Source organism: Rhinolophus ferrumequinum, chromosome X (genome assembly GCF_004115265.2).
Source record: "Rhinolophus ferrumequinum isolate MPI-CBG mRhiFer1 chromosome X, mRhiFer1_v1.p, whole genome shotgun sequence".
Classification (NCBI taxonomy): domain Eukaryota; kingdom Metazoa; phylum Chordata; class Mammalia; order Chiroptera; family Rhinolophidae; genus Rhinolophus; species Rhinolophus ferrumequinum.
The window spans coordinates 33,526,904-33,552,723 of record NC_046284.1 but is presented as its reverse complement, the minus strand read 5'-3'; the positions used below and the strand labels follow the sequence as shown (position 1 = coordinate 33,552,723).

Here is a 25,820-nt window from a genome sequence, read left to right as displayed (position 1 = left end):
TCTAAACATAGGGATCACCAGTAAGGAAATTGAATCAGTCATCCAAAACCTTCCCAAAAGCAAAAGTCCGGGACAAGATGGCTTCACTAGTGAATTCTACCAAACCTTCAAAGAGGATCTAATACCAATCCTGCTCAAAGTGTTCCAAAAAACTGAAGAACTTGAGACAGTACTCCTTAACTCATTTTATGAGGCCAACATTACCCTGATACCAAAACCTGGCAGAGACAACACAAAAAAAGAGAACTACAGAACACTATCTCTGATGAATACAGATGCAAAAATCCTAAACAAAATTCTAGCAAATCGAATGCAACAATGCATTGAAAAGATTATTCATCACGACCAAGTGGGGTTCATCTCAGGGGCACAAGGATGGTTCAACATATGCAAATCCATCAATGTGATACATCACATAAACAAAATAAAGGACAAAAAAATCATATGATTATATCAATTGATGCAGAAAAAGCATTTGACAAGATATAACATCCATTTATGATTAAAACACTTAATAAAATAGGTATAAAAGGAAAATACCTTAACATAATAAAGGCCACATATGACAAACCCTCAGCTAATCTCATAATTAACGGTGAAAAATTGAAGACCTTTGCTCAATGTTCAGGAACACGACAGGGCTGTCCCCTACCACCTCTGCTTTTCAACATAGTGTTGGAAGTCCTTGCCAGAGCAATCAGGCAAGAGAAAGAAATAAAAGGCATCCAAATTGGGAATGGAGAAGTTAAATTATCACTCTTTGCAGTGACATGATGCTATATATAGAAAACCCTAAAGACTCCACCGAAAAGCTATTAGAAACAATCAACGAATACAGTAATGTGGCCGGCTACAAAATCAACATACAAAAGTCCACGGCATTCCAATATACTAACAATGAACTCAGAAAAATAAATATAAATACAATTCCTTTTGCAATTGCAGGAAAAAGAATAAAATACCTAGGAAGAAACTTAACCAAGGATGTGAGAAACCAATTGCTGAAAACTACAAGACATTTTTAAAAGAAATTGAAGAAGACACAAAGAAATGGAAAAACATTCCGTGCTCATGGATTAGAAGAATCAACATAGTTAAAATGGCCATATTACCCAAAGCAATATACAGATTTAATGCAATCCCCATCAGAATCCCAATGGCATTTTTTACAGAAATAGAACAAAGGTCATCAGATTTATTTAGAATCACAAAAGACCCCGTGTAGCCAAAGTAATCTTAACAAAAAAGAACAATGCTGGAGGTATGACACTCCCTGACTTTAGCTTGTACTACAGGGCAACAATAATCAAAACAGCATGGTACTGGCAGAAAAACAGACACGTAGACCAATGGAATAGAACTGAGAACCCAGAAATAAACCCCCATAAACACAGAAAGATAATTTTTGACAAAGAAGCAAAAAACATACAATGGAGAAAAGACAGCCTCTTCAATAAATGGTGCTGGGAGAATTGGAAAGCCTCGTGCAAAAGAATGAAACTGGACTGCTATCTATCACCATGTACCAAAATTAATTCAAAATGGATCAAAGAGACCTGAAACAATAAACTGCATAGAAAAAAACATAGGTATTAAACTTAGGGGTCTTGGGTTCAAAGAACATTTTATGAATTTGACCCCAAAGGCAAGGGAAGTAAAACGTACAATAAACGAATGGGACTATGTGAAACTTAAAAAACTTCTGTCCAGCAAAAGAAACCATCGACAAAATAAAGAGGCAACCAAGTGAATGGGAGAAGATTTTTGCAAACAGTGCCTCCAATAAGGGGCTAATATCCAAAGTATACAAGGAACTCATGCAACTCAACAACAAAAAAACAAACAACCCAATTGAAAAATGGGCAGAGGACCTGAAGAGACATTTCTCTAAAGAGGGCATAGAAATGGCAAATAGACATATGAAAAAATGCTCAACATCACTAATCATCAGAGAAATGCAAATCAAAGCCACAATGAGATCTCACCTCACTCCAGTCAGAATGGCTATCATCAACAAGACAAATAATAACAAGTGTTGGATAGGCTGTGGAGAAAAAGGAACCCTCATACACTGTTGGTGGGAATGCAGACTGGTGCAGCCTTTATGGAAGGCAGTGTGGAGGTTCCTCAAAATTTAAAAATAGAATCACAGTATGACCCAGCAATCCCACTCCTAGGTATCTACTCAAAAAATCTGAGAACATTTATCCATAAAGACATGTGTGCTCCAATGTTCACTGCAGCTTTATTTATGGTGGCAAGACATGGAAACAACCAAAATGTCCTTTGATAGATGAATGGATAAAGAAGTTGTGGTATATATACACAATGGAATACTATTCGGCAGTAAGAAAAGATGAAATAGGATCATTTGTGACAACATGGATGGATCGTGAGAGTATAATGCTAAGCGAAATAAGTCAGACAGAAAAAGCAGAGAACCATATGACTTCACTGATATGTGGTATAGGAACAAAAAACAACAAAAGAACAAGACTAACAAATGAGAAACAAAAACTCATAGACACATACAATAGTTTGGTGGTTACCAGAGGGTAAGGGGGGAGGCGGTGGTAGATGAGGGTAAAGGGGATCAAATATATGGTGATAGAAGGAGAACTGACTCTGGGTGGTGAAAACACAATGGGATTTATAGATGATGTAATGCAGAATTGTACACCTGAAATCTATGTAATTTTACTAACAATTGTATCCCAATAAATTAAAAAAAAAAGAGAGAACTAAAGGACAACTTTTAGACAAGTAAAAAGGAAGTACCATAAGTAATAAATAATCAACTTCATGAATAGCAGATTTTAAAGAATGATCAAAGTGATGCCAGTCACTTTTTCGTATACATTCATAACCTTTGAGGACTACAACCAAAATTATCCCGTAAGCCAACCAAGGGTGCTACTATCAGGAACTAGATTAGTTGGCTGGATGGATCACTAACCTAAATCAGTGTAGTCTTCTCTTATGTTAAGTATTCTTATCCAGATTGTCCACAGAAAACACTCAATCCTAAAATGTTTTAACTTCACCACCTACCTTCCCCTGCATATGCCAGCAGTGGAAACAAAGTCAGTCTTAACATTATACAAAACACAATGAGGATGGTAAGCACATCATCAAAACGTCAAAGTCCAACATAAATGAATTTCATAGCATTCAACTACTACCTTCTTCCATTCATGTCTAATGAGGTTAGTCATGTAAGAATTCAGAATTTTGACATACACATACTTATATAGCCAGCACAGTGTTCCTACCTGTTACAGCTACTATTTCCATTGCTTGAATTCCCTTTCAGTGTGGCACTAGAAGCTTTATTAACAGCTTTCACACCACATTGAGATCTCTCTCTTGATTTATCTGAAATAAAGGTAAGGTTTTATTTGATGAGTCCCTAAATGCAAGTAAACTACAATTTCACAGCAAAATGATCAGAGATTAATTAAAAAGAAACAAAGGATTAATTACTTCTTGACGGTTACATACTCTTACCTAGGTAATAAAAATGTAATACTAAGCCAGCATTTTACTTTTCATGTGATACAAAACATTTCAGTTTGTTCAAACAAAGCATATTACTTATACATTTCTACAAATAAGCATACCAGTCTCCTCAGTACTGCTTTCATCCGATTTAGACGCACTTCCTATGGCTGATGAAGAAGGCCCACCACCAGGCCCATTTTGTACACTGGCAGCTGCATTCCTCGGAGGCGGATCTTTGTGATGAAACTCATTTTCAGGTATCATGTATGATTTTCTACTTTTCAACTGCCCAAAGTAGCTGAAAGTCGCACAAAGTGTTTAAATATACAAATACAAATCAAAAAGCACAAACATGGGGTTTAAAAGAATAAAATTAGCAAGTTATTCACTCTGCTACTTAGTTCCAGGGAACAAAAAATATTAATTTTCAGTAAGTTCTTAAGGTCTTCATAGAGAGCCTTAGATACTTTCTTAAAAATAAAAATTTCAATGTAAACTAATCCTTAAACTAAGATGCCTTTTTTCATTATTGAAGATCTGATAACCCAACTGATGATAAAACTACATTTTTTCCAAACCAAGATCTATTATATATGTCTTGTGAAATTATCATCCAGTATAGACTGGAAGCTGATAATTAGAAGTGACAACTCTCACCAGCCTGTGGGAACATGATCGCATAATCTCCCATAATCTCCTGAAGTAAGGCAGAAGATAAACTTCACCACTGTAAAACATTTTAAAGTCTTCAGAATCCTTCTGTCATCTAGTCTCATAAATCACATTAAAGTATAATTGTGTTACCCCATAGCCAATGCATATAGATCAGGCCTCTTCTCTTTTTCTTCTTGGCAGATTTTATGCACTCTTCTTTCCAAAGCCTGACCCAGATTCAAAACTTTAGGGTACCAAGGAAGTATTTTTGTTAGCACAATCAAGATATTCCTGATGTGAGTATATTCGCCTGTTTCAAGGCAATGTACCGATGCCTACAACAAACATTTAAAAATCTGTTATTATAAAAGTACGAGTATGAAGAGAAAATACCACCTTTGAGAAATACATTTTTTTTTACCTTGGTTAGTTTGTAATGCCATTTATGTACAACATGTCGAAAATTTTCATAGTCTAATTGATCAGCTTTATTTCCACCATCGAATCCAGTTGCCCGTAATATAGTAAGGAATCCTGGATAATTTCCACATTCCTAAGGGGGAAAAAGGTTGTTATTTAAAAGAAAAACTCTGCCCCTTAAGTAGACTAATGATTCCACGTGAAAACATGATACATATTTGAATAATAAGTAGTTTTCACAGTTAGGTTCATCTTATTCAATGATATTAATTTGGAATGTCGTCAGTTTGAGATAGCATAAAAAATATATAGCCCTTGTTAAAAATGTATGAATTATGCTTAAATTTTTTTTTCTTTTTCTTTTCTTTTTCTTTGTCAGATTTTTTTAAATTAAAGTTTATTGGGGTGACAATTGTTAGTAAAGTTACATAGATTTCAGGTGTACAATTCTGTATTACATCATCTATAAATGACATTTTGTGTTCACCACCCAGAGTCAGTTCTCCTTCCATCACCATATATTTGATCAAACCCTAAAGACTCCACCAAGAAGCTGTTGGAGCTGATAGATGAATTTAGTAAAGTAGCAGGATACAAAATTAATATGCTTAAATTTTAAACATCGTTTTATAACTGAATCTTCAACTCAGCTTCCTTTTTATAACTGAACAACCTAGAGATTACTGGAAGTGGTCATATGCATAGGTGTAAATGTAAGTGTATTTATTAATCATACCTTTTCATATGTAGCTCTATCACTGTGCCACCTGGTTACAGTCTCCAACATGCAGCAAAGAAATCTCCCGTATCGACTAGCTTCATTTTCAGTACAGCTTGCGACTGTGTAAATTATGTCAGAGAAAACCTACAGGAAAAAAATGTTTGAAAAATAAAAAACAAATCAAGGTCAAAATTAGTTCAAAAGATTAAAAGATCATGTTATAGCAAATGATAAATTAAACAGGTAGGTTTAGTCAAAATGTATCTTCCCCTTTTATAGTTACAATTCCAGAGATCTTTAAAGATTTTGACTTTTGTGAAGAAATAGCACATTCATGAAGCAACAACACAAATAACTTGTATAAAGACAGCTGATTTATAATGACAGAAAAAAAACCTATCATTATTATTATATCATAACTTCTTTAACAAAGACTTAGCTTAGCCATAGATACCACTGGGGTTAGGGGGACAATAAGTAGAGGTGAGGTTGATAGAAACTTGAAATAGGCAGTTGACATGCTGTAATATATTACATTTTTAAACCACAAAATGCAGTAATTTATTAAGAAAAAAGCCAGTTGCAAAAAAAATCTGTGAATGTGACCATACTGAAAAGCATCCCTGCTTTTATGTATGTGTGAAGGTATAAGTTTTTTGTTGTTGTTCTTTTTGAGGGGGTGAAGGTTAAAAATGGAAAAGAGAGTTCTACCTATTATGACAAACATATACCCAAATGTTGAGTTAATAGATTAACTAGCAGTATTTATTATGTATCAGGCACTATTCAAAGTGCTCTTGTGTGTAGTGACTCATTTAATCCTCACAACAATCTTATAAAGCAAGTACTATTATCCCGTTTTACAGTTAAGAAAACTGAGGCACAGAGAGGTTAAAAAAAAAACTTGTCAAAGATCATGTAGCTAGAAAGTAGCAGAGCTCGGATTCAAGTTCAGGCACTTGGCTCTTGAGTTCATGCTTTTAACAACACACACAATAATACTTCTATAGATTATAATGTTTAGCTATCTTTGTGTGAGACTTTTTTCAAAGGTTGCAATAAAAAGAACTTACTCGATCATAGCAAAGAAGTGTGGAAAAATTTGGAGTTTTCTGTTGATGTACCAATTCGACAAAACGAGCACAGTAAACAGCATCAATTGCTGAAAAAATACATCGAGGAAATATACACAGCTGTAGAAATTTTGTGATGGTCTCATTTTTGGTGGATTCTAAAAATAAGGGAACAATATATTAAGTGGTAAACTTCCTCAAGTGCCTCAAGGCTACTAAACATGACAACATATTAACTTTAGAGAATGCTATAAAACCACAAACTATTTATAGTTTGTAACCAAAAAGTCATGCCTGGGATAAGACTTTCATTTTCACTCTATGGACACTTTTGTATCTATAATTTCTCCAGAAATATGAATTTATACAGAAAACTTGAATGATAAGCTGCCAATATTATAGATATAAGTTAATTAATTTCACCAGCAAACTAAATCAGTTCCTTCAATGAACATGTGAAGTTAATTCTACATTAATGAATAACCAAAGAATGGGATAGTGAACAGAGTTGAAACACAAGTTATGTGGTTTGCTTTTGTAATTTAGCAGTAGCAGTAGCAGGAATCTAGCAATTCCAACAACTTACTTGCTAAAAGCCAGTTGTCCTTTTCCAGTTTCAGTCTCTGTAGAACTCGCTGTACATGTTCCATCTGTTTCTTTTCTTCTTCAAGAAGCTTGTCCTGAAGAGCAGTACAGCGCTCCTTCTCTTTTTTCTTTTTATTTGGAGGCTACAAAGTATAAGTCAGATACTTTTCTAACTACAGGCACATTACCTCCCTTTCTTTTAATTAAAAAATTCAAAAAGAGATAAATGCTGATATTTTATATTCATTACTTCAACAGGGATGTTAGGAGTCGACTTCGATGAGCTTTCACTTCCACTTAATAAGTTCAAGGCAAAGTCATCCAGTCTTTGTACCCCATCAAAACAGACTACCTTCCCAACACTGGTACTTTTAGTCTGAGGCATTCATGTTTGACTCTTCCTTCTCCTTCATTCCAATATCCCAACTGCTTACAAGTCTTGTTCATTCCTACTACCTACACCATGGTCATGCTCTTAGTACTTCACAATGAGTTACTGAAAACAGGCACCTAGCTGATCTCTAGCCTAATGCCAGTCCCTTCCTCTTATCAAATGTATCCCTCATACCACTGTCACAAGTAACCTTTCTAAAGTACCTTTTTACCATTATCATACCCCTAGTCAGGAATCTAAAATAGCTCTCAATTGTATCAAGTCCTCTTTTCTAACATTCACTGCTCTACATACTCTGGCCCCAACCCAACCACTCAAATTTATCACTAAGCCCATTCACTAAAGTAAAAGTGGTGTCCTTAAACTTGGTACTACTTCACACCTTTTCTGGATCTCTGGAGTAGCCAATTTGCCTCCATTTTTTCAAACTCAATCTACCTTCAAGGGCTACCCAAATCAAGACTCACCTCATCAATAAAGCCTTCTCCTAAAAAGTTCTCCTTTTGGGAACTCCTATTGCTCTTGCAAATGGAGTCACACAGATCATTTTAAGTTGCTAACACAACCTTCAGTATAAAAGCGAACTCAAACACCTTTTGATTGATCAAAACCTCCATTTACTCACCAAGCACCTGCCCCAACCATCGAGAGATCACCATTAAACCCATTTAGCAACAAGACTGTAGCTTTAAGAAACCTGAGCTAATACAAAGTATGGGTAATTAAAGCCTTGAAGTTACTGTACTTGAGCTACTAAAACAAAAACCTACCATTTCCTGATTGTCATCAATTGCTTTCATCTGGACTTTAAGTTTATTGACTTCCCGTTCATAGCTGGTGTGTGGAACTGCAAGGTCATACATTGTCAATGACCAGAATGTGGCATAGAATTGAGGGCTGATGTCATCCCAGACTTTGGAAACGTGTAAGGAGACCACTGCTTCATGGACAGGAGCCATCACCATTTCACATGACGTAATGTACTTGTGAACCTTATGTTGCTGTTTACTTCCCTTTTCTGATTTTTTAAGTTCGTCATACTTGGACTGGAAATAAAAAGTAAACACACACAGAGCACAATTTACAGCATTGACTTTCATAGTGTAAAAGCCTATGTTCCCTTTTCAAGAATCAGAAGATGACCAATCAAAACTGTTGTAGGAATTCAAATTTCTTGTGAACATTTATTTTAAGATAAATCATCCCTGAAAGCTGCTCCACTTTTTAGTCCTGTGTGCTCACTAGGAGCTTTCAAGAAGATTCTTACTGTACATGACCTGTCGAATAAGTGACTAGGGTATGTGTGTCCCCAGTCCATTCCGCCCACCCTATTCTCTCTTACTGCTGCTTGAAAGATTGGACATGTAGGGTTTCCACTCCTGCTTTTGAGGTATTCAAGGGACCAAGTAGAGGGTCTTAACACTAGTAAAGAGGCAGAATGGAACTAGTAATAGCCAACCAGGAAAGAATGTTTTATCACTATGTGTAGCCCCTATCAGCTGTTCCAATTCGTCAATTAAGAAGCTGGATCAACACTAAGAAAGGTTATAAGAAAGTTACCATAAGACTGCTAAGTAGCGTGCCCAACTGTCCAAGTTTGCCAGTAACTGAGGCGTTTCCTGGCATACAAGACTTGAGTGCTAAAACTGGGAAAGTCCTAGGTAAGCTAGGACCAACTGGTCAGCCTAATGCTAAGCTAAATAAGATTTTCTATGAATTGCTATGGTACGCTGGAGTTTAAAGTGTGTGGGAACTAACACTGAAGCTTTTTTGGTCTGATTGGTTTATCCTAATTTTGGGGAAGAGTCAGAGGAAGGTCATATGAGAAAAAGAACCTGTTAGTACAATTGGGAGGACCTACATATTGTTCACAAAGTATATGCCAAATGTCAAAAAGAAAATAATACCAAGTGGAGCTACTGCTATTTTCTCATCCTTTGGTTTCTTTAGGATGAAAGAGCTCTCACCCAGGAGGACCTACATATTGTTCACAAAGTATATGCCAAATGTCAAAAAGAAAATAATACCAAGTGGAGCTACTGCTATTTTCTCATCCTTTGGTTTCTTTAGGATGAAAGAGCTCTCACCCAGAAAATTTTGTTTGGGTTAGGCATCATCCCTAAAGATGAACCTAAGAGGAGATCTAAAACTAGATTCTTCTTTATGTTAGAAAAGCACTTAAATCATTCAGTTTGTGCTAAACATGAAACCCAGAACTAGAAGGTCCAGAACTAGAAGGTCAGAGGTCAAAGCTTCTACTTCCAGTTTTGCATTGTCATAGGCAAGAGTCTTGGCTCCTTAAGGTCCAGCTGCCTTCCCTCCTGAGTGCCGATATATCCCAGGCTCACTGGACTTGAAGATATACCAAGTACTCTTTGTTCCAGAGGGTATTTCAAGCAGGCTCTGAGATCGTATAATTACTCTAGAAATGGGAAGATTTATATCTTGTTATTTGCATTTTGGAGAGCACACTGTTAATTACTGAGACCACACAGGTGACAAAGCTACAAAGAACATTACTTATGAGAGAGAAGCCCAATTACATCAAGACCTGAGAGAATAGCACCTGGGATAAGAAAGGGTTTATCTATGTGAGCAGAATGACATCTGTCAAGGTTCTAACAAAACACAGGACAAAACAGTGCTGAAACTACCTGCATAAGATAGTTTAGCTACCCGATTTAGCTGAGATCTAGATTATTAACTTTTTTTCAGACCCATGTTGCAAGGTGGGTCTCAGCAATTAAAACTGAAAATTAGGTTATAGTTTATAGGTTATATGATACCCCAGTCTCCCCAGTCCTCTGGTTCTGAATCTGTGACTTCTATTGCTAGGCACCCCCCACCCCATTACCTACCTAGTTAAAAATGATAGGCATGATCAGAAAAGACACCTACATTTCATATTTACCTAGGATGAATATTTCCTTGTATAAAGTCAGTTTAACTCCCTTGTCAAGTTCACATCTTCAGCCAAATGGAGAAGCATAATAGCTCTACATCTCAAATCACCTGAGGAACTAGATCTATGGATAGAACTGATATTCACAGTTACTGCTCTACTTCTAATTATAGTTCAAAAAGCTCTTGTTGGCTCAATAATCTAAGCAGTGTTTGGTTGGCTGAATTCCCATGAAAGCCTGCTGGTAGTCAATTTACGAAAGGGACCTAACAGTCCTCCAATACTCATACTCTCTCCTCGAAGGCTCTTCAAGAGAGGCTTTCACCCAAGAAGCAAAAGCAAGAATCCAGGGAAGTTTAGATACCATCCAGTACAACCAAGGTTCCAAAGAACTCTCTTTCCAGAAGGTGACATGTGGCATCAGGGTCTATGGGTAACAGACTTATCCCTGACTTGACTGTATAGCCATCTCTATATAGCTCTTTGTTTTCCTCCTCAACCCTGAGAGGGAAATGACATTTTTTTTGTTTCAATTTTTGTATCTCTTAAAATGATAAAGACATAATATTTTACACAGGCTACAGAAAAGGTAGCTATTGGTATGAATAACCTGCTCCATTTTCTGACCTGGAAAAGTTCAGCCAACCTCAGGCAACCAGGTGTTCCTGTTTGCTAGGGTTCAATATCGCTGATTAGGGTGTTCTCTTCTCAGTATAGCACAGGGCAGGTCAGAATTCCTGAGATGAAGAAATTCTCCCACCTCAGTCCTTCAAGAAATCAGGTCCCCTGTTGTATAGCTGAGACTGATCTACTGTGGGGTGGGGCGACAACACAAGACATAACTATGCAAAGAGAGCATACAATTTTCTGGATTCTAAAAGAGAAGGCCTAATCCTACTCCTTTATCCCCTTTTCCCCTCTAGAGAGTATATAGCACAAAATAGCTGCATAATGACAATAAAATGATAATTAAATCAATTAACATTTAGTTAGAGGGAGGTGTGAAACTGGAGCAGTTGATATGTAAACACTAAGAGCTGGTGGTCCATTAAATGATTAATTAGCCCCAAATTTCTCAGCGGACTTTTTTCCATGTCTCTTACTACACAGCCCTGTATCCTTACTGGGAACAAAGACGGGATCCTAGTTTAAGAGAAAGGACCAAGATCTTCTCCCAAATCTGTAGTGAAAGCCTTGTATAGTACAGACTTAAAAACAACAAATAAACAGAATTCAAGTCTACATAAAAATGAAGAATATGCTGGGACTCCAGTCAGAGTGGGCAAGTACCACAGTTTCCAAAGGATTGACCATGGCCCTGAGGGAAAAGGAAAAGTGAATTCCCATTAGAGGTCACTGCTTTGCAGAGTCCAGGTGGCAGATAGAGGACAGAGGGCTGTCTCCTCTTCCTCCACATCCTTACTTGAATTTCAATACAGTCACTACTGGGATACCCTGTTTGGGAAGGCTCTAGTTTGACTGTTGTTGTTTGGTTTTAGTTGTTTCATTTAGGTGGAGAGAAATAAAACAAGAACCATAGATACACCTTTTCTAGAAGTCACACAACAGAGACCATAAGAGGTTTTAGAACAGTCTGTATTTCTTTCAAGACAGTATGTATAATAACAAGTCAACTATCTGACAGGGATATTGTCACTGAGAAAACAAGACTCTGTATTCAAAAGGAGTGTCACGTTCACCTAGTGCTTGTTGAAAAACAAACATACAAAACAAAATAAATTCACAGGAACCATTCAAGTTACTAAATTAGTATTTAGGGACATGGGACTGAGGTTTTAAGATGCTTCCCTAGTGATTCTCACCTACACTAATGTTTGAGAATTATAGTTCCAGAGGGTCCATAAGACATCAACCTGGACAACTGGTGGCATAATAACAGTAAAATTATAGCACTAGTAAGACTTAATTTTAAAGGGGGCATTTTCATTGTACACTGCTCAGAGCTGGGTATTAACAAAAGAGTACCTCCCCAAGAGACATAATCTATATCTATGTCAAAGTAAAATGCAATTACAAATAAAACAGTTAAAAACTAGTTTGGAATCATTCTTGAGTGGCAGCAAAGATTTATACTTACTGAAATATGGTGTGCATACATTGGCCTAGACAGGAAAAATGCTGCATCATGGGGTGTATGAAATTCGTTACAGAGCACATCAATTGAAGGCACTCGCTTTATATAATCTTCTGTGCTTAGATTAGATGCTAAAAACCCACCAAACTGTACCAGGGTATCATGACACTAAATTTAAAAAATAAGACAAAAAAACACAAATGTGCCACCATTTTACATAAACATTTTCCAAAATGATTAAGATGTCATTTTAACAATATTCAAGAATTCAAATTTTACAAATTGAAAGAACTTTAGAGATAATCTACAAACATAATCATATAATCATATTACAAAAAAGACACTGAGATCCTGAAAAGTTGACTAATCTAAGGCTTTAATATCAACCAGGTCTCAAGTTCCAAGCTATTGTTCATCACTTTTAGTAGAATATATTTACTTAAATCACATACAACAATTTTATGTATATGAAACTCAATTCTTTAGCCCTTAAAAGATGAAATCTTTATTTAAACATATATGATTTTTGTTTTCCTTGTAATATAGTAATAGTCAAACACATTTTGTAGGCTAACCATAAGGTTTGTTGCTTAATATTTATAAATAAAGATCAATCTACTTTGTTGTGATTGAAATTCCAGATTTACAGAGATCAGGAAAGATATGAGAGCAAACAACTTCAAGTTATCTACTTAATTGAATACTTCTACAGATTATCACATCTGCAAGATCCATCACTTAAATATCACAATTTGCACAGAAATAGCCCATATTTCCAGAATGTCTATTTTATATTAGAGCTGTTTCACACTCATATGATGTGTAAAATGACATTTTCCAAGTTATATAACACTCTGTATTTGCCATTATCAGGATAAAAAAATCCACATGAACACAAAAGCCACTTCAACTTGCCTGATCATAGAGCTTTCCCACAAGTTTCAAATGTTTCTCTCCACCTTCCTGAAAGATCACCCCATTCCTCTGCTGAGCCATAAGCAAACAGAGAGGAAGAGCAAGATCATGGTCCAATAGTGCATCCTTTAATCTCTGGGAGGACTTTTTAGTGTTTCTGATCTGGCCAAAATAACCACCCTACGAAAGAGAAGACAGATTTACCAGCGTACAGTACATAACACATGCCATTTGATTTGAAAAAAGACCGAAAAGGTTCAGTTACAATCCTGAACATAACTCATACAGTCTACATTCATTCCCTTTCTGCACAAATTATTTTAGTGACACCATTACTGGTTATAGTCACTGGCTTAAAGATAACAACTGTCAATTGTCCTGAAGCTTCTACATATTTTCCATTTTCTACCTTGCAGTCCCTTATAAAGGATTATTCTTTATACAGTGTGGAATAGATTCAACAAAAGAGTAACTATGTTCAGATTTATGCCAGTTAGGATATCAAGGACCACAGAAGATTTGATATTTATTTATCTTACAAATGTATTACTTATACTCTTTTTATACTTTGTTTCAGCTTTTTGAAAAGGTTAAAATAACTAGTATATCTCAGTTTTTAAAAGGGAGCTGGGGGCAGTAGTGTGAGGAAGGTATGTATGGCTCTAATGTTTGGCTTTATGTATTAGGTTGGTGCAAAAGTAATTGTGGTTTAAAAGGTTAAAAACTGCAAAAACCACAATTACTTTTGTACCAACCTACTAGTTTTGTATTGTTTGGATTCTTTACTATGCACATGCACACATTTTGAATTTAAAAAGTCAATAAACAAAAATAGCAACTCTCACCTCAGCTTTTAGTTGTTCCCCACCAGTCATGGCCTCTAGTTGCTCCATTGTCATTTCCTCTGTAATTTCTATTCCTGCCATTTTTTGTACCACTTCTTTCAATATAAGCAGGTCAAAACTATTTAGAAAAAATAAGAGACAGCCTATAGTTGAAACTTCAAACATAACAGTGACAATATATTATAATTAATATACTAAGAATCCCTTAATTATCTGTATACAAATATGAGAGGAAAGGGGCTGGAATGGTTTTTAAGGAAAAACTGCATTCCTAGAACTATACTGAAAAATATTTGGGCTATCTAATATGTTTATCTTTATTTTAACTTTTTTTCCATTTTTTAATTAGTTTCAGGTGTACAAAGCAACATACTAGACATTTGAACCCCTCATACAATGATAACTTACTCTCCAAGCGACGACCCCGACAACTTATATAGCTGCTACAATACCATCGACTATCTTCCCTATGTTGTACTCCATATCCTGTGACTATATATACCTATATATTTAGTTATAGTTGACATTCAATATTATTCTACTTCAGCCTCAGGTGTATAGCGCATTGGTCGGGCATCTACACAGTCTATGGCGTGATCCTGCTGATAAGTCCAGTGCCCATCTGGCACCTTGCATGACCTTTACAACATTGTTGATTATATACCCCATACTGTATTAACTACCAATTTGTATTTCTTAATCCCTTCCCCTTTCACCCATCCTTAACCCCCCTCCCATCTTAAAAAAAGTCCCTCTAAGAGTCCTTGTAATACTGGTTTGGTCGTGATGAACTCCTTCAGCTTTTTCTTGTCTGGGAAGCTCCTTATCTGTCCTTCAATTCTAAATGACAGCCTTGCTGGGTAGAGCAATCTTGGTTGTATGTCGTTGCTTTTCATCCCTTGGAATATTTCCTGCCACTCTCCTCTTGCCCACAAAATTTCTGTTGAGAAATCAGCTGCCAGTCTTATGGGGGCTCCCTTGTAGGTAACTAACTGCTTTTCTCTTGCTGCTTTTAAGATTTTCTCTTCGTATTTGACCTTTGGCATTTTAATTATGATGTGTCTTGGTGTTGGCCTCTTTGGGTTCATCTTGTTTGGGACTCTATGGGCTTCCTGGCCTTGAATGTCTATTTCCTTCACCAGGCTAGGGAAGTTTTCTGTCATTATTTCTTCAATAGGTTTTCAATTCCTTGCTCTCTCTCTCTTCTCCTTCTGGTACCCCTATAATGCGAGCATTGGTATGCTTGATATTATCCAGGAGGCCCCTTAAAACTCTCCTCAATTTTTTGGATTCTTTTTGCTGTTCTAGTTGGGTGTTTTCTACTACCTTATCTTCTACATCGCTGGTTGGATCCTCTGCTTCATCTAATCTACTGTTGATTCCCTGTAATATATTCTTCATTTCCGTTATTGTATCCTTTATTTCTGACTCGTTCTTCTTTATGGTTTTCATCTCCATTTTTATGCTTCCTGTCTCTCTGTTGAAGTTCTCCCTGAGATCACTGAGCATTCTTATAACCAGTGTTTGGAACTCTACATCTGATAGATTGCTAATCTCCTTTTCACTTAGTTCTTTTTCTGGAGCTTTGTTCTGTTCTTTTATTCAGGATATATTTCTTTGTCTCCCCATTTTGGCTGCCTCCCTGTGTTTGTTTCTGTGTATCAGGAACAATCTGCTATGTCTTCCAGTCTGAGTAGAATGGCCTTATGTAGTGGGTGTGCTGTGGGTTTCAGTTGTGCAGTCTTTCTGGTCACGTGAGTGATGCACTCCAGGCGTGTCCCTTGTGTTGGCTGTGTGTGCCCTCCTCTTGTAGTTGAGCCTTCACGTATAACTGCACATCAATGTGAGGGACTGACACTTGGGCTCACTAGTTGTGAGGACTGGCCTTGACTACAGTGGAAGAGTTGTGCAGGGGATGACCCTATGGTTCCAGCTCATTTTGAAGCTGGCCATTGGGGGCGCCGGCCCGAACACCAACTTGGAGGGGATCTGTTTAGGTCTACTTCAGCCACAGCCTGTGCCCCACCCGGGGCCACCGAGGGGGACCCAGAAAGAAATCCGCAGATGGTTGCCACCCGTGCTATAGTTGGAAGTGCCTTGAGAGGCCAAGCCGCAAACCTAGTCCAGCTGTCGCTTGTGCCAGCTTAGGGCTTCTCAACCAGAAGTACAGGACACACTCAAGCCAGATGCTGCTTGCCTCAGTTCCACAAACCTCTGAGAGTCTAAGAAAGTCTGCAGCTTGAACCAAGGCAGGTGGTCTGCACGCAAAGCCACTGAAAGCAGCCTGGGTATGACCGAATGTTGGGCGGGGCCAGGTCTCAAATCGCCAGGGCGAACAAACTGCAGAGACTCAGATATGGCCTGTGTTCACGCATGGGAAGGCAGAGGGCTTAACAAAGAAACAATGGACTCCACCAGATCCCCCATCCAGGAGAGAGCTGCCTCTCCAGTCCCCGTCCCAAGCCAGACAAGTCAATTCCCCACCATTTGTCCCTGTTGCCTTTTCAGCTGCTGCCCCAGCGCTGGAGCTCAGAGCGAGTGATTCCACTGGTGGGTAAGTCCATGTGCAGTCCCTTTAAGAGGAGCACCTAAGAGTGCAGCTGTACTCAGTCTCACTCAGTCACAATCTCTGCTGGTTTTCACATGTAGAAATTATGGGGACTTCTCTCCCCGGCACTGGAACCCTGCACTGAAGCGGGGTTGCAATCTCTTGCCCTTCTAGGGGATGGTGAGGTACCCCCATAGCCAAAATAGCCCTCCCAATCTTTAATGATCACACACGGGTGTGGGACCAGCCTGTTCCACGTCTCTGACCTTACTACCAATCTGGAGGTGGCTTCTTCGGCATGCCCTTAGTTGAAAGGCTTCAGTTCAGCTTGATTTTAGGTGATTCTCAATAATGGTTGTTTTGTAGATTAGTTGTAATTTTGATGTGGTTATGAGAGAAGGTAAGCACAGCATTTACCTACTGCACCATCTTGGTTACTCCTTATTTTAACTTTTTACTTGGAAATAATTTGAAACGTACAGATAACATGTAAAAATAAAAATAGTGCAAAGCACATTCATGTATACCTTTACTTCAACTTCACCTAACATTTTTACTCTTGTTGCTTTATCATTTGTGTTTTTGTCTCTCACTCCCCTCTCTCTCTTTACACATACACATGCACAGAATTTTTTGAACCATTTGAGAATAACTTATTTAGTAAGTAACATCACTTTAAGGGTACATTTTACCCTTAAAATTCCTAGGAATACATCACCTAAGAGTGCATTTCCTAAAAATACAGTTATTCTTTTACATAACCACAGCATAGATCAACTTTAGTAAATCTAACACTGATACAATACTTTTATCTAACCTATAGTTCATTATCAGTTGACACAATAATGTCCTCCATAGCATTTTTTAATCATCCAGTACAGGATGGCCAATTTATATTTTTGATGGTATAGAGCCATCTCTCTAAACAATCATACACAGCTGGAAGGGAGAGAGGGAGGAAAAGAAAGAGGGAAGGAAAAAAGGAAAGGAACAGAAGTTCCAAGTTGTGCTATTTAAGCCTAAGACGACAGTTTAGTGACCAACCTTAAGCACATTTATTACTGTGCCAACAGTTATACATTTTAATTCTCAAAGTTTAGGACTGCCAATGGAAAGAACACCTATGATTTCCAAGATCTTTAATTAGTTAAGTAATGAAAATAAAGTGAAAGCATTGTTCCCTAGAAAACAAATACAGATGTTTTTTCCAAAGGTGAAGCTACACATAACAAAGACAAGTTAATAGACAAAGGAACAGTTTTCTAACATTTTTAATAAGTGCTTTACTCTCTCAACTGGCCTTGTCTTCCCTAAATATAGTTTTTGAAAACAAGAGGATCTTCACGCAAATTAGTATACAAGTACCAATGAAATATTTTAACTTTCTTTAAACTATCTTTTAATTAGATAGTCACAAAAACTATATTCACAGTACAGAAAACTGAATGACAGATTTCAAAATAATATTATGTTCTTCTTGACTATAGACACAGAAGAGTAAAATGTGTAGGAATGGCTGATAGATGCACAAAGCATAAATGATATGCTGATCAAGTCCTGAATCCAATTTTTTTTTAATAAAGTTTCCACTAAACGAAAATAATGTCAAGAATTACTTAGGTAATACTTGTTTGGAACACCAGATAGCTTACAGATTTTTGTTTGCTTTCTTCCAGAAAGCTTTTGAAAACAATTTCCAGTTGGTTCTTTGATTCTAGTCAGTCTATTACTGATGAGGTTTAATATACATACTAATTCAATCTCTAAGCACTGATATTGGTCCAGAATAAAATAATAAAACTTAGTATTTATTTAAAAAGTGAACACTATCCAAAAGGTATGTAAGCTCTATGTCTCTCTAAAGTTCAAATTCCAAAAATAATTATGTTAAAGGTACTATACACACCCTCAAAATAAACATGTTTTTACCAAATGCTCAACGTAAAAGCTAATAACTGTCCAGCAGCATAATCAATAGTGCAATGTTTTGTCAAGAGGATTTACAATACACCACATTAACCATTTATTCAAAAGCCTAACAGGTAATCAAAATGAGTTAGTCTTTTAAGAGTTACCTAATAGCCAAATATTAATTTCTTTCTTCAAAAAAATGTTTTTATGTGTTAAATTATCATTTATTTTAATTGAAGAATTCTACATAAATAAGTGAGCAACTATTCTAGTTAAGCCTACAACAAACATAGGTTTTTAGGATAACAGCAATCTCAATATCCCAATATCACCAGAAGTACTCTAATTATTGAATTTCATTTACATATAATTTGCCATGAATACCTTTTGCCCGCCTTTAGCTGATTAGCCACATATTGAAGAAGACCAGCAAGATCAATTGGATATTTACGAAAAACTGCACCACAGAAACTAGCCAGACCTATATGAAATTTTAAAAAAAGGACTTTTAGAAAACAATTCATAAAACAAAAACTACAATATTACAAAGTGTCATTTCTTCAACTAACTCAATTTCTAAAACAAAATGAGGTCAGAATAATTGTATAATTGTATTGTTGATGCCATTTAACGGAGTTTTATAATTGATAGTAATTAATATTTATTGAGCATACATATACCAAGCACTGTAGTAAGCACTTTATATTAATTATTTCATTTAATCTTTACAACAATCATCTCAGGTTGCTATAAACCTATCAATGATGAAAATTTAGAACACATATATCATGTAACCCGCTCATGGTCACATAGTTGGCATGAGGTAGAGCAATGATTCAAATCTATATGGCCTGATCCGAAAGCCTATGACATTAATTAGGCCCCAACAAAATCTTTCAGATGACTCAGTAAACTTAAATGATCAACAAAAAACCTGCTGCTCAAATGTTTGAGTCATGAAGAAAATCTCTTTTTATCTAGGAGCATGCTACTAGTTGTGGAGGGGCAAGGAAACATGTAAAACATTGTCAGACCAAGAAGTAGACAAAAGACCAATTTTAACCAACAGTCCTTATCACATCATGATAGAGAGAAAACCCCAATCAAGAGGTGGCGATCCTAAGTCAAGTGAAGTTATCTGTAGCTTTTCGACAATTATTTGCTGAGCACCTAAAGGATAACAGACAAAACATAGGTCCTGTCCTCAAGGAGCTTATGGTCTAGTGAGGGATACAGAAAACTGTAATAACCATAATTAATAAAAGGTTCCATGGAAGTACAGAAGAGGGGCACCTAATTCTGACTTTTGGGTGGGAGCATTCATAGGGAGAGCTTTCTAAAGAAAATGACTTCTAAGCCGAAATCTAAGATGTGATGGAGAAGATGAGTAGACATGGAAGGGTATTCCAAGTAGAGGGAATAACATGTGCAAGCAGGCCATGGAAAGTCCAAGTTCAGTATTAATGGAACCTAGAATATTGGGGAGGGGCAAACGATGAGGCTAGTACAGTAAGATGTATTATAAAAATACACACTTGAAACCTATATAATTTTACTAACCAATGCCACCCCAACAAATTTAATAAAAAAAACAACAAAACTAAGTGGCTTGAAACAATAACAACAACAAAAAGAACCTGGTTCCCAAAGAACTTATTTGTATGACTTAGTACAGATTTCAGACTTTAAAGGGCCTGGGGAGTTACTGCAAGATTCAGCTACTAGACATGATAGGCTGAAAGAAAAGGGAACTGGCTGCTAGAAACCAAAAGTACAAGAAAATTTTTTTAAAAGGATAGGTTTTTTTATTAAACCACCAAATTTTTGTTCTGTTAAGATGAATGGAATGTCCGGATGAAAATGAAAGATGGGAGAATAGTTCCCTTAAGATTAATTCCTCTAAAATAATAGAATTTTCATCTTTCCAGTAATGCTTGCCCAAATTCTATCATAGCCAATACTGACCTCTTGAGTTGGAAAATGAATCAGTACTATATGAACCTGCTTACACAATCAAGAACTTGGACACTCTGTAGGAAAAACTGAGTGGCTAGATATTCTCAAGAGTTCTTGCCAACAGGTTATTAGCATAGGCAACAGAATATATTGCATAGAAGTTATAACAGATGGAAATTTCATCCTTCTAAAAATAAAAATACTTACTCTGAAGCCAACTTGAGATGGTTGTGTCATCATGTTTCATTCTCTCCTTTTCTGGATTAGCTAAAGCTTCAATGATACAATCTTTCATACATTAAGAAAAAAATTTTAAATCACTACATCTCTAACAAAGACCCTTAAAACAATTAAAAAATACCAATCTTGGAAAAAAATAAAATTGTTAGCTTCAAGTTATTATAATTATTGAAAAATACACTCACTGTAATACCAACTTTTCTTCTTTAGCCTCTTTTCCAGCTTTCAACAAGCAAAACAGATTCCACCTGTATCAAGATGTTTAGTAAACATAGCATTGTCTATCCCTATATACAACATTGACACACACACAAACTCCTGACTGCCCAACCTTCAGCTCAGCCAACTGAATCAACCTCAGATTGTTACTAAAGGAACTTAGAATGAAAATAAAATATTCACCATTAAGATCTATGAAATGTGAAACATATGTACTACTTCACTTGAAAGGATACAGGCCAAGACATCATAATTCAAGGAAGTGAGGTATTTCAGTGAATCTACTACAGGTGTTATTAAGTTATCATACTTCTGTATTTGTGACAAGATCTGGAAGGCAGCAACAAAGAATAGATGGTGTTAACTAATAAAGAGAACTGTGGTTAACTAAATAAATGCTATACAGTTTATATTTCAAAAGTAATTTCCTTCCATTTTGTATTTATATAAAACCTACTACCTTATTATTTCCTTAGAAAATATTTTCTCAGACTACAATTTCCAATTAGGAAATAATTCCAGGGTATCTAAACTTGAATTTTAGCATTATAGAGGCTAGTCTCATGTCAAATGTGTTTTAAAAATCTCTTTCTAAATACGAAAGTATTACATCTGAATCACAGTGAAATGTGATTCAAATGTTTCTAACAACTAAAATCAAATAATGAATCGCTTTAATGTTTCTAAAAAATCAAAATGTGGTAAACAAGATGTTACACTGTTTATAACAGCATTGTTACATATTATTAGAAAAGTAGATCAATGTGTCAAATATATTGTATACTAAGTTTTGTTTTTAGAATAACTATACAATGTTTCATTTGCTAAAGGTTTTTTTTCCCCCTAAACTATTATCAAACATTTTAAAAATTACATCATTCCATATTCACTTGTGCTGACTTAGAGACAACAAAAAAGAAAAATCCCTTAAAATAATATTAACCTCAAAACATACATAATCAAACAATATGGTTGGATTGCTGTGGCTCAATTTCCCAATTTGTCTTCCAGAAGGCTTCACATTTTCCTTGGTTAGACGCCTATAATGAGAGAAAAAAGTGACAGGGATCATCTTAAGTAATTTCCCTTGTAATGTTGATAGCTTTGTTACATCAAAACAACTCCTAACCAGATATCCAAAATGGATCCATCCAAACAACCACATTCATCACAGACTTTACTGTAGGATTCAGGTTATTTTGATTAGGTATTTTCCTAGAAGGTATTTTCTGTATTAATGCTTAACATTTTTTAATACACACATTTCCATTTTATAGTAATAGTCTAATAAGTACTAAAACTCTTAATTTACTCTACAAGTCCATAAAATTCTTCTTATAGAGAATCATAATTATTTTAGATTTAGAAGGGCTCATTTATCAGTTTAGGGATTAAGATATCCAATTTGGTGTAATACAATGAAATGCCTCATGCCATCTGTCTTGGCGACCCTAATAGAGTAGTAGCTAACGCTGTTGTACTCGATACAGAAAGTTCTCTGGTTTTCATATTGAAAGTAAAAAATTTGTGAAAAACCAATTCTATGCCTTTCCTTCCTCTTTAATTCTTCCTCTGCTCAGTATTATTTTACCAATCTTCTGGAAATTTATATCTATGAAATGTCTACAGTTCAAAAGAAGTATTATATAGAATCTTAAACTCTTCTAATGAGATTATTACATAATAAATCTAGAAACGTGAAACTGGTAAAGCTTACAAGTGACAGGAAGCTTTCTAGAATGAAAATATAATGAAGCAAATGATGATCTCATTGATAACTCAAGGAACGTGACCATTCTGGAAGTGACATACTTGATATAATAATTATCTTAAGAAGCTTCTTAAAAAAAAAAAAAACAAACTGACCCATCAATCAAAATTACTGCTTCCTTTTCTTATTCTCCCTGGCCCAATTTCTTTCTTTTTAATTTTTTTTCCACAGAAGAGACATCCATCAGTTTCAAACTTTGGCTATACTGTTTCACCTTTAAACTTACCACCACCTATCCTTACTTCTAACCTTACTATTTCAGGTGGCCCTCCTACTTGCCAAAGCTAACCCTTCTTCTCTACACGTCTTATCCTGTTCCCTTCTGCCACCGCCCCAAATGGAAAAACAAACAAAAATAAAAGGAGTACTTTCTTGATTATGTCTTCCCCTCAAGCTACCATGGTGTCTGACATACGGAACACAATCAATGAACATATGTAGAATGAACAAATGCATCTTTTAAGCAGTAATGAAAACTTGTGATATTCCGCAAGTAATAAATTAATACATTCCATTCTCAACATAAAATGTTCAATCAATACCAAAGTCATATTGTTCAAGCTTTGTGAAATAGTTATAGCTTAAGAATATAACAAAAATCCAAGTACATTAAAAATTCTGCACATATTCTGTGGTAAATATTTTATTAATTTATTCATTCATTCATATTAATATCTTCTATGACAGGCAAAGTGCTAAGCACTAGGAAAAAAGGATGAATAACAGCTCCTGCTCTCATGCTCAGTCCAGCTGGGTAGACAGATTTAAAAATCATTTTTTAAATCTTTATATTCTTTAAAAAACAGAGCAAATTACAGAACAGTACTTACTATATGCTATCAAAGGTGTAAAAGGTGGGGGGGATATATTTGTATTTACTTGTATATACAAAAAAATATCAGGAAGGATAAATCAGAAACTAAATTGTGGCTACTTTTTTTTTCCCCTTGGGAGGACTGAGTGGACAGAGGAACGGGGTGAGAGTCTTTTAACTGTCAACCTTTTTATATTGACTGAAGTTTAAATCATTTGAATGTATAAACTATTCAAAAGTTAGGTCATTTAAAAAGAAAAATAATCATAGCAATGTATTGAAGTGGTATGATAGCATTATTTGCATATGGGACAGTGGTGGCACAAAGAACAATCGATTCTGCTTGGTAGTATGTGTTATGAAAAGCTTCACAGAGGTGACACTGGAGGCCACTCTCCAAGCATAAGGTCACCAGACAGAGAAAAGAGGTAAGGGAAAACTTGTACGAACAGAAGAAACAAAGAAAATGTATGCAAAGGAAAAGGAGACCGTAGCACATTCAGAGAAACATAAGTGGGCTTAGCACACCTGGGGGTAGAATTGGCACAAAATGAGGTTGGAAATAGGGAGGTACAGGTCATGGAGGGTCTCTTACATTACCATACCATAAAGTTTGGCATATAACCTGTGGACTACGGTTAGTCACCAAAGGATTTTGAAGAAAGAGAATAACACAAGGCACTGTAATACTCCAGATAAAAGAACTAAGTTAATAGCAGTAGAGAGTGGAAGGCACAGATTCAAGAAATTTAATAATATGTAATATATTATTAAATAATCTGTATAAAGCACTTAGTTCAGTGCCTGGCAAATACAGTAATGGCTCCATAAACATATGCTGTTGTTGTTAAGCTAAAAGCTCTACGTGGGGAATTCTTAAGACCAAAACTCTTTCAGAAGAACCAGTTTTAATATAATCTCCTTCCATGACTTCCCCAACTTCCACATAATTCACTCTCTTCTTCATCCTCCCACAGAACTTTATACATACTGTATAACAGCATCTATTAAACCAGAATGTGATTGTGCACACACCTGTTTCCTCAGTAAACTGTGACCAGGGACAGTATCATTAGGCAAAGACAGTAATGTCGCAAACTGTGAGATCTAGTTAAACTAGAGAACGCAGTACTTTCAACTAGAATCACCATAGCACTGCACGAATGGTAAAGAAATCATAATAATATTAAGTTGGTGCAAAAGTACTTGCTGTTTCTGTGATTTTTTTAAAACCTTTTAAACCGCAATTACTTTTGCACCAACCTAATAGCAATAGCCTTGCTGAAAACACCTGCAATACAGCAGTGGATTTAGTTATCTAAACCAATACTAATCTGAAGTACATAATTTTTATAATTAAACTTCAAACAGTTTACCAGGAAGTAAAAAACCTCACTGTTGTGTTCCTAATAACATGGAAATAAAAGCACACAAATGAAAAACAACTGAAATTTTTCTAAAGTTGACTCCCTATGAAGATACTTCTGCATAATTCCAGTAAATCTTCCAAAGAGAAAAAAAAATCTTTATTATAATAACTTGCAGCAGAGGAAATTCCTAGAACTTTGACTATCTTGTACAAGTCATTAAATGTATTCTGCAAATTGAGCAAAGGCTAACAGTGTGTCCTTTAAAAGAAAAACACTCATCGTATAATATGATGCATTAAAGAGGATTTTTATTAGATTTCATAGCTATGCAAACATGACAACCACAAAAACTAACTTGGTGGTCAAAATGAGCTAAAACCCACAAAAATTAGTAGTCATTCTATCTGCAGTATATAATCAGCTATACCATTAGCAAATACTCTTAGGCTTCCTTAAAACTCAGGCTCAGACATAAGCTGACTGAAAGAAAGTAAATTAGATCCAGATATACTTAGGTTAATATGAAGAAAAATAAATTAAAACTTACTTCATGATATATTTGGCTCTGTCTATTGTTTGAGCTTTAACTTTTACTAAAAGTGGGTGACTGTTATAAGTTTCATTCTTCCACTGGCCATATAGACGATATCTTAAAAAGTGATGAGATGAAGAATTAGAAAAAGTTATACACGTAGAGGTTAATGCACTAGAATAGCAGTTCAAAATACAAAAATATTATATATTTACCTATGCTGATATGGAAATGTTTTAAACATTCCCCATAGTTCCTCAGACATACAAGCATTGCAGTCCATCAAAGAAAGAGATGGAAGTAGTACCTGGTCAGTAATGCTAAGCAAACAGCTAAGGATAACTTCCTAAGAAG

General features: G+C 35.8%; 1 protein-coding gene across 11 annotated transcripts in view; it reads right to left on the bottom strand.

Moving 5' to 3' along the window:
- Positions 1–25,820, bottom strand: part of THOC2 (THO complex subunit 2) — a 133,788-nt gene that overhangs the window by 22,605 nt on the left and 85,363 nt on the right. For 6 of the 11 annotated variants that reach the window (XM_033104689.1, XM_033104700.1, XM_033104737.1 and 3 more), the window contains exons 14-30: positions 25,682–25,812; positions 25,482–25,583; positions 21,935–22,019; positions 21,216–21,309; positions 20,728–20,808; positions 18,949–19,045; positions 14,106–14,223; positions 13,261–13,440; positions 12,349–12,513; positions 8,119–8,394; positions 6,956–7,097; positions 6,370–6,527; positions 5,312–5,440; positions 4,577–4,708; positions 4,306–4,490; positions 3,621–3,799; positions 3,273–3,375 (exon numbers count right to left, since the gene is read on the bottom strand). In XM_033104689.1, coding sequence (XP_032960580.1) covers positions 3,273–3,375; positions 3,621–3,799; positions 4,306–4,490; positions 4,577–4,708; positions 5,312–5,440; positions 6,370–6,527; positions 6,956–7,097; positions 8,119–8,394; positions 12,349–12,513; positions 13,261–13,440; positions 14,106–14,223; positions 18,949–19,045; positions 20,728–20,808; positions 21,216–21,309; positions 21,935–22,019; positions 25,482–25,583; positions 25,682–25,812 — 2,357 coding nt within the window. Of the gene's footprint in view, positions 1–3,272; positions 3,376–3,620; positions 3,800–4,305; positions 4,491–4,576; positions 4,709–5,311; positions 5,441–6,369; positions 6,528–6,955; positions 7,098–8,118; positions 8,395–12,348; positions 12,514–13,260; positions 13,441–14,105; positions 14,224–18,948; positions 19,046–20,727; positions 20,809–21,215; positions 21,310–21,922; positions 22,020–25,481; positions 25,584–25,681; positions 25,813–25,820 lie in introns of all 11 variants that reach the window. The other 5 variants (XM_033104671.1, XM_033104682.1, XM_033104660.1 and 2 more) reach the window with 1 other exon arrangement.